Here is a 16,333-nt window from a genome sequence, read left to right as displayed (position 1 = left end):
GATCAAAATATACCCTAAATCTCTAGTGTATGGCTTTGTTCTAGTCTCCTGCCTGATCACATTCTCTCCCTTTCCTTTCTTTTTTTTTCTTAAGTCCTCTTCTTTTTTCAAACAACTTCTTACCAATTCCTTTTATAAAAATTTTTATACTTTTCATCTTTACAGTCATATTCCATCCCTTCAACGTATCAACCCTTACTTTTGTACATATGTAAGTTTTTCTTTCTTTAAAAATTTGGGAGGCACTTCCTTCTAACAGACCAAAATACACCCAAAATCTAGTGTGTGGCACTAATCTATGCACCAGCCTCATCATATTTGATCATATTCTGGCTTTTTTTGTTTGTTTTTGTCTGCTTTTACCTTTTTCTTTCTCTTTTTTCTTTCTTTCCCTTTCTTTTCCCCTGGCTTCAGGTCTTTTCTGATTTGTTTAGAGTATATTTTCTGGGGACGTTGTTACCCTGTTAGCATTTTGTTCTCTCATTCATCTGTTCTCTGGACAAAATGACAAGATGGAAAAAATCACCTCAACAAAAAGAACAAGAGGTAGTACTGACAGCCAGGGACCTACTCAATCCGGACATTAGTACGATGTCGGAACTAGAGTTCAGGATCATGACTTTAAAGATACTAGCTGGGCTTGAAAAAAGCATGGAAGTTATTAAAGAGACCCTTTCTGGATAAATAAAGGAACTAAAATCTAACCAAGTCGAAATCAAAAAGGCTATTAATTAGGTGCAATCAAAAATGGGGGCAGAAGAGGGAATCAGCGATATAGAAGACCAAATGATGGAAAATCAAGAAGCTGAGAAAAAGAGAGATAAACAACTACTGGGTCACGAGGGCAGAATTCGAGAGATAAGCGATATGGTAAGACAAAACAACATTAGAATGATTGGGATTCCAGAAGAAGAAGAAAGACAGAGAGGGGCAGAAGGTATATTGGAGCAAATTATAGCAGAGAACTTCCCTAATTTGGGAAAGGAAACAGGCATCAAAAAACAGGAGGCACAGAGAACCCCTCTCAAAATCAATAAAAATAGGTCAACACCCCGACGTCGAATAGTAAAACTTACGAGTCTCAGAGACAAAGAGAACATCCTTAAAGTGGCTTGGGACAAAAGATCTGTAAGTACAATGGCAGAAACATTAGATTGGCAACAGACCTATCCACAGAAACCTGGCAGGCCAGAAAGGACTGGCATGATATATTCAGAGCACTAAATGAGAAAAATAGGCAGCCAAGAATACTATATCCAGCTAGGCTGTCATTGAAAATTGAAGGAGAGATAAAAAACTTCCAGGACAAACAAAAACTAAAGGAATTTGCAAACACAAAACCAGCCCTACAAGAAATCTTGAAAGGGGTCCTCTAAGCAAAGAGAGAGCCTAAAAGCAACATAGACCAGAAAGGAACACAGACAATATACAGTAACAGTCACCTTACAGGCAATACAATGGCACTAAATTCCTATCTTTCAATAGTTACCCTGAATGTAAATGGGCTAAATGCCCCAATCAAAAGACACAGGCTATCAGATTGGATTAAAAAATAAGACCCATCGATATGCTGTCTGCAAGAGACTCATTTTAGACCCATAGACATCCCCAGATTGAAAGTGGGGGGGGGGTGGAAAACCATTTACCATGCTAATGGACACCAAAAGAAAGCTGGGGTGGCAATCCTTATATCAGACAAATTAGATTTTAAACCAAAGACTGTAATAAGAGATGACGAAGGGCACTATATCCTACTTAAAGGGTCTATCCAACAAGAAGATCTAACAATTGTAAATGTCTATGCCCCTAACATGGGAGCAGCCAATTATATAAACCAATTAATAACAAAAGGAAAGAAACACATTGACAGCAATACAATAATAGTGGGGGACTTTAACACCCCCCTCACTGAAATGGACAGATCGTCTAAGCAAAAGATCAACAAGGAAATAAAGGCTTTAAATGACACACTGGACCAAATGGACTTCACAGATCTATTCAGAACATTCCATCCCAAAGCAACGGAATACACATTCTTCTCTGGTGCCCATGTAACATTCTCCAGAATAGATCACATCCTAGGTCACAAATCAGGTCTCAACCAGTACCAAAAGATTGGGATCATTCCCTGCCTATTTTCAGAACACAATGCTTTGAAACCAGAACTCAATCACAAGAGGAAAGTTGGAAAGAACTCAAATACATGGAGGCTAAACAGCATCCTACTGAAGAATGAATGGGTCAACAAGGAAATTAAAGAAGAATTAAAAAAATGCATGGAAACCAATGAAAATGAAAACACAACTGTTCAAAATCTTTGGGAGGCAGCAAAGTCACTCCTAAGAGGAAAGTATACAGCAATACAAGCCTTTCTCGAGAAACAAGATAGGTCTCAAATACACACACTTACCCTACACCTAAAGGAGCTAGAGAAAAAACAGCAAATAAAGCCTAAACCCAGCAGGAGAAGACAAATAATAAAGATCAGAGTAGAAATCAATGAAATAGAAACCAAAAGAACAGTAGAACAGATCAATGAAAGAAGGAGCTGGTTCTTTGAAAGAATTAAGAAGATTGATAAACCCCTGGCCAGACTTATCAAAAAGAGAAGAGAAATGACCCAAATCAACAAAATCATGAATGAAAGGGGAGAGATCACAACCAACACCAAAGAAATACAAACAATTATAAGAACATATTATGAGCAACTCTATGCCGGCAAATTAGATAACCTGGAAGAAACGGATGCATTTCTAGAGATGTATCAATTATCAAAACTGAACCAGGAAGAAATAGAAAACCTGAACAGACCTATAACCACCAAGGAAATTGAAGCAGTCATCAAAAATCTCCCAACAAACAAGAGCCCAGGGCCAGATGTCTTCCCAGGGGAATTTTACAAAACATTTCAAGAAGAATTAATACCTATTCTTCTGAAACTGTTCCAAAAAATAGAAATGGAAGGAAAACTTCCAAACTCGTTTTATGAGGCCACCATTACCTTGATCCCAAAACCAGACAAAGAAGACCCCATCAAAAAGGAGAATTACAGACCAATATCCTTGATGAACATGGATGCAAAAGTTCTCACCAAAATGCTAGCCAATAGGATACAACAGTACATTAAAAGGATTATTCACCACAACCAAGTGGGATTTATTCCTGGGTTGCAAGGTTGGTTCAACACCCACAAATCAATCAATGTGATACATTAACAAAAGAAAGAATAAGAATCATATGATCCTCTCAATAGATGCAGAAAAAGTATTTGAAAAAGTACAGCATCCTTTCTTGATCAAAACTCTTCAGAGTATAGGGATAGAGGATACATACCTCAATATCATAAAGGCCATCTGTGAAAAACCTACAGCGAATACCATTCTCAATGGGGAAAAATTGAGAGCTTCCCCCTAAGGTCAGGAACACGGTAGGGATGTCCACCATCACCACTGCTATTCGACATAGAACTAGAAGTCCTAGCCACAGCAATCAGACAACAAAAAGAAATAAAAGGCATCCAAATCAGCAAAGAAGAAGTCAAACTCTCACTGTTTGCAGATGATATGATACTTTTACAGAAAACCCAAAAGACTCCACCCCAAACCTGCTAGGACTCATACAGGAATTCAGTAAAGTGGCAGGATATAAAATCAATGCACAGAAATCAGTGACATTCCTATACACCAACAAGACAGAAGAAAGAGAAATTAAGGAGTCGATCCCATTTACAATTGCACCCAATACCATAAGATACCTAGGAATAAATCTAACCAAAGAGGCAAAGGATCTGTACTCAGAAAACTATAAAATACTCGTGAAAGAAATTGAAGAAGACACAAAGAAATGTAAAAACTTTCCATGCTCATGGATTGGAAGAACAAATACTGTAAAGATGTTAATGTTACCTAGAGCAATCAACACATTCAGTGCAATCCCCCATCAAAATATCATCCACTTTTTTTCAAAGAAATGGAACAAATAATCCTAAGATTTGTATGGAACCAAAAAAGACGTCGAATAGCCAGAGGAATGTTGAAAAAGAAAAGCCAAGCTGGCGGCATCACAATTCCGGACTTCCAGCTCTATTACAAAGCTGTCATCATCAAGACAGTATGGTATTGGCACAAAAACAGACACATAGATCAATGGAACAGAATAGAGAGCCCAGAAATGGACCCTCAACTCTTTGGTCAACTAATTTGACAAAGCAGGAAAGATAGTCCAATGGAAAAAAGACAGTGTCTTCAACAAATGGTGTTGGGAAAATTGGACAGCCACATGCAGAAGAATGAAACTGGACCATTTCCTTACACCAGACACAAAAATAGACTCAAATGGATGAAAGACCTCAATGTGAGACAGGAGTCCATCAAAAGCCTAGAGGAGAACACAGGCAGCAACCTCTTCGACCTCACCTGCAACAACTTCTTCCTAGAAACATTGCCAAAGGCAAGGGAAGCAAGGGCAAAAATGAACTATTGAGACTTCAAGATAAAAAGCTTTTGCACAGCAAAGTAAACAGTCAACAAAACCAAAAGACATTGACAGAATGGGAGAAGATATTTGCAAATGACGTATCAGATAAAGGGCTAGTATCCAAAATCTATAAAGAACTTATCAAACTCAACACCCAAAGAACAAATAATCCAATCAAGAAATGGGCAGAAGACAGACATTTTTCCAAAGAAGACATCCAAATGGGCAACAGACACATGAAAAAGTGCTCAACATCTCTTGGCATCAGGGAAATCCAAATCAAAACCTCAATGAGATACCACCTCACACCAGTCAGAATGGCTAAAATTAAGAAGTCAGGAAATGACAGATGTTGGCGGGGATGAGGAGAAAGGGAAACCCTCCTACACTGTTGGGGGAATGCAAGCTGGTGCAACCACTCTGGAAAACAGTATGGAGGTTCCTCAAAAAGTTGAGAAGTGAGCTACCATACAATCCAGCAATTGTACTACTGGGTATTTACCCCAAAGATACGAATGTAGGGATCTGAAGGGGTACGTGCACCCTGATGTTTATAGCAGCAATGTCCACAATAGCCAAACTGTGGAAAGAGCCAAGATGTCCATTGACAGATGAATGGATAAAGAAGATGTGGTATATATATTCAATGGAATATTATGCAGCCATCAAAAGGAATGAGATCTTGCCATTTGCAACGACGTGGATGGAACTGGAGGGTGCTATGCTGAGCAAAATAAGTCAATCAGAGACATGTATCATATGACCTCACTGATATGAAGAAATCTTAATCTCAGGAAATAAACTGAGGGTTGCTGGAGTGGGGGGTGGGGTGGGAGGGATGGGGTGGCTGGGTGATAGACATTGGGGAGGGTATGTGCTGTGGTGAGCGCTGTGAATTGTGTAAGACTGTTGAATCACAGATCTGTACCTCTGAAACAAATAATGCAATATATTAAGAAAAAAAAAAAAGACAGCAGGAGGGGAAGAATGAAGGGGGGGGAAATCGGAGGGGGAGACAAACCATGAGAGATGATGGACTCTGAAAAACAAACTGAGGGTTCTAGAGGGGAGTGGGGTGGGAGGATTGGTTAGCCTGGTGATGGGTATTAAAGAGGGCATGTTCTGCATGGAGCACTGGGTGTTATGCACAAACAATGAATCATGGAACACTACATCAAAAACTAATGATGTAATGTATGGTGATTAACATAACAATAAAAAATTTAAAAAAAAAGAAAAGGTGGTGGAGAAAGCAGATGATATATGGAATAGTCTGCTTTCTCCTTGTCCCCTACTCATTATTTCCCCCTGGGATTTACTGTCAGTGAATGGATAGACAGAGAGATATTAACAGGAGTGGAGAGGAGATAGGGGTTAAAGATAGCACTGTGGAGGACTCAAAAGTAGTAGACATGCAGAAGGTCAGCTGCTCAGCCTTTTTAAGGGAGTCTCTAAACTAATGACAAAAGACAGACTGAGGCAGGGCACCTGGGTGGCTCAGTCAGTTAAGTGTTTGACTCTTGATTTTATTTCCAGTGATGATCTTGGGGTCCTGAGATTGAGCCCCATGTCAGGCTTTGGGCTCAGCAGGGAGTCTGCTTGGGATTCTCTCTCTCCCTCTCCTTCTGCCCCTATCCCCACTCTCTCTCAAATAAATAAGTAAATAAGTCTTAAAAAAAAAAAAAAAACCAGACTGGGGCAATATTAGGAGTCTTTCTCTTCATTCTCTTTCTCACTAGCTTGCTATAGTTTTAGATGAAATAGCATTAGTGGTCTGTCAGTTAAGATTTTCAACCCTGGGTGCCTGGGTGGCTCTGTCAGTTAAGCGTCTGCCTTTGGCTCAGGTCACGATCCAGGGGTCCTGGGATTGAGCCCTGCGTGGGGCTCCCTGCTCAGTGGGGTATCTGCTTCTCTGTCTGCCCCTCCCCCTGCTCATGCCCTCGCTCCCTCTCTCTCTCAAAAAAAAAAAAAAAACCTTAAAAAAAAGATTTTCAACCCAAAACATTATTCTAATAATTAGCAACTATGTTATAAATAGTATGTAGTATAATAATAAGGTAATATTATTTTTTTATTTTAACAATGTAGTCGTATGTTAATAGATTTCCATGTTTTGTGAATGGTCGTGATTTTCCAATTTTTGTGTCTTTATAGATTATTTTTTAAATTTTAATTCCAGCATAGTTAACACACAGTTTTATATTCATTTCAGGTGTAGTGATTCAACAATTCCATACATTACTCAGTGCTCATCACAGTAATTGTACTCTTAATCCCCTTCACCTATTTCACCCATCCCCCCACTTACCTCCCCTCTGGTAACCATCTGTTTGTTCTCTATAGTTAAGGGTTTGTTTTTTGGTTTGTCTCTTTTTTTTTATTTGTTCATTTGTTTTGTTTCTTAAATTCCACATATGAGTGAAATCATATGGTACTTGTCTTCCTCTGACTGACTTATTTCACTTAGTATTATACTCACTAGATCCATCCATTTGTAGCTAATGGCAAGATTTCATTCTTTTTTATGGCTGACTAATTCTATTGTGTGTGTGTGTGTATACACACACACACATATATATATATATGCTTTATCCATTCACCTATTGATGCATACTTGGTTGCTTTCATAATTTGGTTATTGTAAATAATGCTGCAGTAAACACAGGGGTGCATGTATTCCTTTGAATTCGTGTTTTTGTATTCTTTAGGTAAATACCCAGTAACACGATTAGTAGATTACAGGGATCCCAGAAGAAGAGAAAAAAAAGAGGCAGAAAATTTATTTGAAGAAATAATAGCTGAAAATTTCCTAAATTTGGGAACGGAAACAGAAATCTAGTTCCAGCAGGCACAGAAACTCCCCAATAAGATCAACCCAAGAAGCTCTACACCAAGACATACAGTATTTAAAATGGCAAAAGTAGTGATAAATAGAGAATTTTAAAACCACCAAGAGAAAAGAAAACAGTTACATACAAGGCAAACCCATAAGGCTATCATTGGATTTTTCAACAGAAACTTTGCTGGCCAGGAGGGTCTGGCATGATACAGATATTTTAGTGAGAATTTAGGCCTGGCTAACTTAGATTGAGTTATCAGGAGTTATTTTTAGGGCAAGGTCTAACTCTAACTTCTTAAATCCACCACATCTATCAAATCCTCGTCTGTGGTTCTCAGCTGAAATAAAGGCACTATGATGACCTCTAACTCATGCTTGTCTACGGACTTCTTCCTTATTCTGCAACCCCTGTGAGGAACAGTAATCCTTTCCAAACCTTCCATGTGAAATGTGATCTACCATGTGAAATGACACTAGTAGGAATGGTTCTTAGTGTCCCATAATCTCGAATGTAACAATGTAACAATGTAACAATGTAACAATGTTAATTGTAACATGTTACATGTAACATGTAAATGTAAAATGTAACAATGCTGAGGTTGATAATTCTTTTATGACTTCAAAGATCCAAACTCCCTAAGTTTGCTTATCCTTCCTGGGAATTTGTTTTGCCCATTACATACACTTAGTACTAGCTCTAGGTAAGGATAATATTGAATAATTTGGCTTACATTAATTCACCCTTGTAGCCAGCTCTTATAGGTAGTCAACTTAGGTTCTTGAACATGTTACAGCTTCTCTTGTCCTGAGACAATACCTTTCATCTGATTTCTGTGGTCTGATTATCCTCAATCTGCTACTCTCAAATATCTATCTTCTGTCTCTCTTTCAATCTTTATTTCCCCTCAATCCAGGCTGTTTTCTTACAACCCAGTTTCCTGTCTGATTTTCTCTAAAATCTAGGCTCTCTGTTTTCTTTTCTTTTTCTTTCTCTTACTCCTCACTCAGAAATATAGTATTTGTGCAGTCATTCCTACCCTAAAATATACTGTAATACTGCCAGATTTGACCTGCCTTGTCCATTGTTTGCTCACTGGTTTAGATCAATACAACATGCTTGGGGACTACAGAGTCTACTGAAAGGGTACACTACTATTAAGTAACTTGGTGTATTAATGTGGACATAGGCCAGAGATCCAAATTTTAGACATTTCACACTTTGCTATGTATTTCATCAATTACAAATGTTACAAAAATATTTGCCAATTTTCTGAAATTTACAGCCTTAACAGTATTTAATATAATGTAGTATTCAGTATTTTTAAAGTCACTAGAGGTTTATAAGGTGGAAAAAATAAATTGTTCGAGTTGTCATGGCTCAGAGATATTCTTATTAACAATCAGTTCCCAGATCTTTCTGTTTTATTATGGCAACAGATTAAAGTTTGCTGTATGACGACATTGTCCATTCATATAGCATACTTTATCAGTCATCTAAGGGGGTGCCTGGATGGCACAGCTAAGCGGCTGACTCTTGATTTCAGCTCAGGTCTTGATCTCAGGGTCATGAGACTGAGCCCCACATTGGGCTCCACGCTGGGCAGGGAGCCTGCTTAAGATTCTCTCTCTCCCTCTGCTCCTCCCCCACACTCTCTCTCTTAAAAAAATAAATAAATAAATACAAGTTTTTAGACCAAAAATATCTGAGAGTCTTGTTACAGATGAGTAGTCCAAAGAACAGTCAAGTAGGAATTTCTTACAGAAACAGTAATCATAAGCAGATGAGGTAAAGACAAAAGGATTATTAGCAAGGTCAAAACTCAGGTTATTAGCTAGACACCAACTATACAATAGAAGTATAACACAAGCCATAAATGAGAGTCATATATGTAATTTTAAACTTTCTTGTACTCATATTTTTAAAGTTAAAAAAAGCAGATGAAATTAATAATATATTTTATTTAACCCTAAAATACCCTAAATTTTAATATTGCATTATAAAGTCAGTCTTTTTCTGTTTGTGTGATAAGAATTCAAAATCTGTATTTTATACATCAAGAACATCTCAAATTGGACTAGTAGCATTTCAAATGATTAACAGCCAGCAGGGTTAGTGGCCACCAATACTGGACAATGGCAAGTCGAGATTTTTATGTTATAATCATACTTTAAGAAAAAATGTTTTATAGAAAAAATAATGTGAGAGACAATCGCAAATTATTTTCTCTTACCTACACAAATCTTCTTTTATGTGAAGAGAAATCAATTCCTTAGGAATATGAAAAGAAAGTATGCTCTCTGACATCTGCTCCCGGATTCGCATCCACTTATTGTCAGATGTGGGAAATCTATATAATTTACACACCGGGTTCTTTAGCACTGGGAAGGAAGAAAAACACAAAAGGTTAATAGTTAAATTATAAATATATGCCCATTAGAGAAAGATCAGTTAATAAGATCATTAATCAGTGTACCACTGTAATTACTGGTTTAATCATATTTGTATCATACATTAGTGAATTTTATCATAATTCACTAATGTATTTGAATTTCTAAGAATTTTGTTCTTTTTTTTTTTACTAGCTTCTGGGACATGTAGTCTTTATTAAATTAAAAAATGATACATCAAGGGGCACCTGGGTGGCTCAGTTGTTAAGCGTCTGCCTTCGGCTCAAGTCATGATCCCAGGGTCTTGTGATCGAGCCCCGCATCGGGCTCCCTGCTCGGTGGGAGGCCTGCTTCTCCCTCTCCCACTCCCCCTGCTTGCATTCCCTCTCTCACTGTGTCTCTCTCTGTCAAATAAATAAAATCTTTTAAATAAATAAGTAAATAAATAAGAAATGATCATCAAGTTCCAATATATAAATGTGGCTATTGTGTGTCTCTAGTTTACCACCTATTAATTTTTTCCTCTTCTAAAGATTTTTTTTAAAAGATTTTATTTATTTATTTATTTATTTGACACAGAGAGAGAGAGCACAAGTAGGGGGAGCGGCAGGCAGAGGGAGAAGCAGACTCCCTGCTGAGCATGGAGCCTGATGCGGGGCTTGATCCCAGGACCCTGGGATCAAGACCTGAGCCGAAGGCAGACGCTTAACCAACTGAGCCACCCAGGCACCCCTCTTCTAAAGATTTTGTTAAAGCATATGTATTTATAAGTATATATGAAATATATGTATTTATATATAATACACACAAAAATTATATTACTTAATTTCTTCTGATAATTGTTAGTCAACTTTGCTCACTTATACAGTAGGTGAGAACTGACATGTTATTTCAGAGGTTTCAAACGGCCCACTACTAAAAATGTTTTATTTCTTAAATGCTAGAAAGGTCCATTCCTTGGCTTAAGAGCTATTACAATTCAAATATTATGCATACTTTAATGCCAGTGGGTCAGTAACATACTTTCCTAATACCACATATTACCAGAAGCAAGACAATGAGGTTGCGAACAAACTGTATTTGTGGGTGGGAAGTGTTTAGGGAAGAAGTAACAAGATCATGCCATCAAGGATTTTAAAAGATTACGGGAAAAAGTGGAGAGCCAGATACTAAGATAATATTTGATACATTTTCATGAGGCCTTCTACCACATTCCCCAGCCATTTATTTCGGTCAGAAATTTATTTCCACTGCTGGTGAGCAATGATTGCCTTCGTTACACTCAGATACCAAAGCTTAGTGGGCAATAAAATATCAGTCAATTGCCAGTCAAGTACCTATAATTATTTGACTCCAGTTTACCAATAAAGCTGATTTAAAACAAAATTTGATACTAAAATGGAGCATGGGTTATATGAGCCAGGTCTCCTCAATGTATAGGGTAAAATTCCTTTCAAAAGTTTAATGTTCTTTAAGACCATATCTCATTCACTACTTGGGTAAATATACAATAGCTTTCTGAACATTAAAATGAGGATCTATTCAGCCATTCCTCTGCAATCATCCATTCTCAGAAGTATAGTCTAGACATTATCATTATCAGAATCGAGGCTACATCAGAAACCTTGATTTCAAACCTCCCATTCTTTAACAACCAGACTCAAAGTTTCCAGTATACCTACTTATCCACTACTAAGAATTAGCCAGTGTTTACTTTTCAAAAGCACCAATAGAAGCCAGAAGACAGATATTTCCAGTATGTTGAGACAAAATATTTAAAATCTAGAGTTGTATGTCCAAAGAGATCATATTTTTAACATAAATATTATCTCTAAGTTTTATCAATTATATTATATCACAGATCCACAGATAAAATTAATTGTATTTATTTTCTTTCTTTTTTTGAGATGTGATTGACATATTACATTAGTTTCAGATGTACAATGTAATGATTCAGTATTTGTATGCTGTCGCAAAATGATCACCACAGTAAGTCTAGTTAAGGTCTGTCACCATCATAGTTACAAATTTTTTTTCTTGTGATGAGAACTTTTAAGGTGTACTCTCTTAGTAACTTTCAAATACAGTATTATTAACAATAGTCATCAATTTGTATATTATATTCCCAAGACTTACTTATTTTATAATTGGAAATACGTACCTTTTGACGTCCTTCACCAATTTCAACCATTTCCACCCCCTACCTCTGGCAACCCCCAATCTGTTCTTTGTATCTAAGAGCTTGTTTTTTTGTTTGTTTTATTTATTTATTTATTTATTTATTTATTTATTTATTTATTTATTTATTTATTAGATTCCACATATAAGAGAGATCATATGATATTTATCTTTCTGTGTCTGACTGATCTCACAGCATAATTCCTTTAAGGTTCATTCATATTGTCACATATGTAAGATTTCATTCTTTTTTATGGCTGAGTAATATTCCATTGTATATATCACACATTTCTTTATCCATTCACCCATCAGTGGACACTTAGGTTATTTCCATGTTTTGGCTACATTGTAAATAATGCTGCTATGAACCTGGGGGTACCAGATACCTTTTCAAGCTAGTGTTTTCATTTCCTTTGGATATATTCCCAGAAATGGAACTGCTGGATCATACAGAAATTCTATTTTTAATTTTTTGAGGAGCCTCCATACTGTTTTTCATAGTGCCTACACCAATTTACATTCCTACTAATAGTGCACAAGAGTTCCTTTTTCTCTACACATCCTTTCTAACGCTTGTTATTTCTTGTCTTTTTGATAATAGCCATTATAATAGGTGTGAGGTGACCATTCACTGTGGTTCTGATTAGCATTTCCCTGATGATTAGTTATATTGAGCATCTTTTCATGTACCTGTTGGCCACCTGTATGTCTTCTTTGGAAAAATGTTTATTCAGATCCTCTGCCCTTTTTTTAAACTGATTGGTTTTTTTTTTTTGCTATTGAGTTTTATGATTTCTTTATATATTTTGGATATTAGGCCTCATCAGATATATTTTCTTTCATCTGAAATATAAGCCAGACAATAAAAGAAACTATGATATCTTATTCATTTTTAAAGTGACAATGTTTCAAAGATGTAAGAATTTTACTACAACTTCTACTGTTCCATCTCTAGAATCTGAGAAGAAAAAAAAGTATCTATTGAAGTCAACATAGTGTCAGTCAGGTTAAACTATTTATGGGATCTCATGAATTCTAATATAGCTAACATGATCAGGAATATAAACACATTCTTTTATAGTAAGACAGAAAGTCTCTGAAATGTCCAAATTTTTTCTTAGTAACCTAAGTAAATATTCAATTACTTGGCTTATGGATCCTCAGTATATGTGCTGCTTTTAAACCTCTGAGGTTTTTTTCTTCAAGATTATATGGAATTTTTGTAAGAATCCTTCATTTTTCTTGCCTTTTATAAAGTAATAATTTTTTAGAAAATTTGTATTTTGAATCAAGTTACAAAATACAAAATTTTTCATTTTCTCAGTTATCCCAAAGCTAGTCTTTCCATTTTTGATTATATTGTTTTTATTTTAATGCTTTTCAGTGTATATAAATATAAATCTTCACTGAAATAGCTTAAGCAGAAATCAAGGGCAGTTGGATTAATGAGCTCCAGAACTCTCCTCTGACCACCTGGTACATATCATACAAGGACTCTGTGGGAATGCTCCTGTTTTTAAGGAAAACACTTGGGACAAATTAAAAAAAAAAAATCAGGCAAACTTGATCATCCAAAAGAAAATCCCAATTATATCTCCCATCTAACTTTTATGTTACAGGTTGTGATCTTCTGAAACTCAGGTCTCCAAACATTAGTACTAAATCAGGATTTCAATGTAGCTATAGTGGGATCCACCTTACAACCCCATTTAATCCAGCAGCATTCCTTATTAAACACCTACTACGCATAAAGCAAGAACACCTACTGGGTATCTTAAAATACCATATAATAGAATATGACTTAAAAAATGGAACAAAAATATGGCTCAACTTTTTACTACCATGCAAATTTATTGCACTGGTTACAAAAAAAGACCAGATAATATGTTCTTAACTCAAAATTCTTACTGTGTTTAAAATGGGGAGATTTTATCGTCTTCACATAAAAGTAAGGCATGGTATTCATGCACCAAATACTGAACAATGAATGGATCATAAATGATAAATACTTGTTTCAATTTTTTTTAAGTTTCTTCCCTATAGAAGAGATACAATTCTAACAATTTTGCACACTCATTCCAGCTATGGGAATGAGTCCATCACTTTCAGCTCTGGCTTTTCATTGATGCCAATTTTCTTTTTTTATAGAAGATGTATTTCTGACCATACAATAGGCCTGTCTACTCAGAATACGATCTAATATCTATTATAAATTCTTTAGAGACCCCTGTGTGTATGCTCCTCATTTTTTTCACTGTTTTTGCCAAAACAATTGCTAAAAACATCATATGACAGATTCTGCCAAGAGAAAAGTAGTGGAGATGTTCTGGACCACATCATGGTCTTGGGATGACTTAATAAGAGTAAAGTTCTAAGCTGGTCCAAATATTGATATATTCCCCTTGAGGTTCACTCCCTATGGTGAGCACAGGAATAGAAAATAAATGGCAGATTTTCCCCCCAGATTGCAGCACAACTCAAATTTCTATATTGTTTCTCTCAGACACTGTAGCAGAGCTTCTTTACCAAGGTAACATGCTCAGCAATTGTGAAAGCTAAGCTGTTTAATTGTGAATTATCAAAATAAAGATGCCAAAGAAATGTTCAACAATGCCAACGCATAGACAATACATAAAGGAAAACAACAAAGCATCGCTGTTAAAAGCAAACTAGGGCAGAAAAGATAAACCAGAGAGATACCACAAGAATGATTTTTTTTTTTTTCCTGTGCCTGTTTTAGGAATGTCAGTAGACAAACAAGAAATTTACAAATTTAGATTCAGAGACAAAAAGGTCATCAAAAAGCCAAATGCTTATTTCCTCCAGTTGTCTTTAATGTATCTCTCGAGAGGAAGCTCATCTGTGATTATCTTCGTGAACTTTCTCGCATTCAGGAGGTGGTAGACGTCACATATTTAAATGGAGTCTGACTTTATTGGCTTTAAGCCTTACAAAAATTATTAGTTTAATGTCCTGCAGATTCTTGTAGAGAATTCATTCTGTAGCTTTTAACTATGCAGTTGTTTAATAGTTTAATTATTCAGCTGAGTGTACATGCATTGCCTGTTTTCCAAATGCTACATTATACTTACTAAAGATAAGTCTGTGTAATCCAATTAGATACTGACATTCCCTCATTTGTACTTGGAAGTATCTTAGATTTATATACATCTGAAATGTAGGTTGGCTCTTTTTAAGATTGGATAAGAACTGAAAAACCTAAATAGAAATCACTAAAACGCTATCCTAAGCATGGTTATGGAAAAGAGGTGGCCAGAAGACATGAGAGGAACTTGGAAAACACAGCAAGGAGAGATCTCTTTTAAGAACAATAAAGATGAAGGGCACCTGGGTGGCTCAGTTGGTTAAGCGACTGCCTTCGGCTCAGGTCATGATCCTGGAGTCCTGGGATCGAGTCCCACATCGGGCTCTCTGCTCGGCAGGGAGTCTGCTTCTCCCTCTGACCCTCCCCCCTCTCATGCTCGCTCTCATTCTCTCTCTCAAATAAATAAATAAAATCTTAAAAAAAAAAAAGATCAAATCAATTGTTTAAAAAATGAACTCCTAAAAATGGTTTAGTTACTTTTCTCTAGGTTTGTTATAAAATCTAAATTATATTATTGTGTGTGTGTTGTTTTTTAAAGAAGAAAAAGAATGGAATAGAAAATAGGATATGGGCTGTGTTGGACAAAGTGCTGTTTCTGTAGTCTAGCCAAAGCCATAAGTTCTTGGCCCTCCATCTTCAATTTAAGGCCAAAAATAAGAAAAACTATTTCAGATGTCAGAATAGGACATAAAGATAATATTTTGTGGGCACTGAGTCTCGAGTTGATGATAATTGGCGAGTTTAGTGTGTAGAATTTGGATTTTAGATGGTCAGAAAGTGATTTGCATCACTCTTTCCAGTTTGAATAATTTGCTCTGTTCATTCTAATTCAGTAATTAAAAGATACCAGTAGTAAAGGTAGAAGGTGGCTCATATTTCATGAGCAACCTGAAATGACCTATAATTCTCTGAACTCAAGTTGTTTCTCACCAATTTCCTTCTGTTCAAGGAATTCCCTGCGTCTCAAAGGAACATTCCTCTTTCCTGGCTATCAGTAAACTCAGCTGTGCTAGCACCTCTTCCAGGAAGACTTCCTTGGCTTCCACCCCGTCCCTTCCTATAGGTTTGTCTCCTTTGTCCTTCCCATCCCCATCTCTGTCATGGTTCTTAACCAGTTATGCTACAACTGACTCCTTATTATTCCATGTCACCCACTGGAGTGTAAACTTTGTGAAGGCCAGGATGGTGCTGTTTTTCTTGTCCTCATTTTATCTCCCACACCTAGCACAGTGCCCAGTAAATACAAACACTCCACAGAAATAAGCTTAACCCTTGCAACTCAGATGTTTCCCACCATTACTTTCCCCAGAAGAACAGTTAGATCACCAACAACTGTGTGAGCTGAG

At 36.5% G+C, this 16,333-nt stretch overlaps 1 protein-coding gene across 2 annotated transcripts in view; it reads right to left on the bottom strand.

Annotated features, from left to right (window-relative positions):
* Positions 1 to 16,333, bottom strand: part of INPP4B (inositol polyphosphate-4-phosphatase type II B) — a 543,837-nt gene that overhangs the window by 186,314 nt on the left and 341,190 nt on the right. For both annotated transcript variants that reach the window (XM_035023009.1, XM_035023008.1), the window contains one exon: positions 9,547 to 9,694. In XM_035023009.1, the coding sequence (XP_034878900.1) occupies positions 9,547 to 9,694 (148 nt within the window). The remainder of the gene's footprint in view (positions 1 to 9,546; positions 9,695 to 16,333) is intronic.

This window comes from Mirounga leonina, unplaced genomic scaffold, assembly GCF_011800145.1.
Source record: "Mirounga leonina isolate KUSES-001 unplaced genomic scaffold, KU_Mleo_1.0 Mir_176, whole genome shotgun sequence".
In the NCBI taxonomy this organism is placed as follows: domain Eukaryota; kingdom Metazoa; phylum Chordata; class Mammalia; order Carnivora; family Phocidae; genus Mirounga; species Mirounga leonina.
The sequence above is the reverse complement of the archived record's forward strand: the minus strand, read 5'-3'. Positions and strand labels throughout refer to the sequence as shown.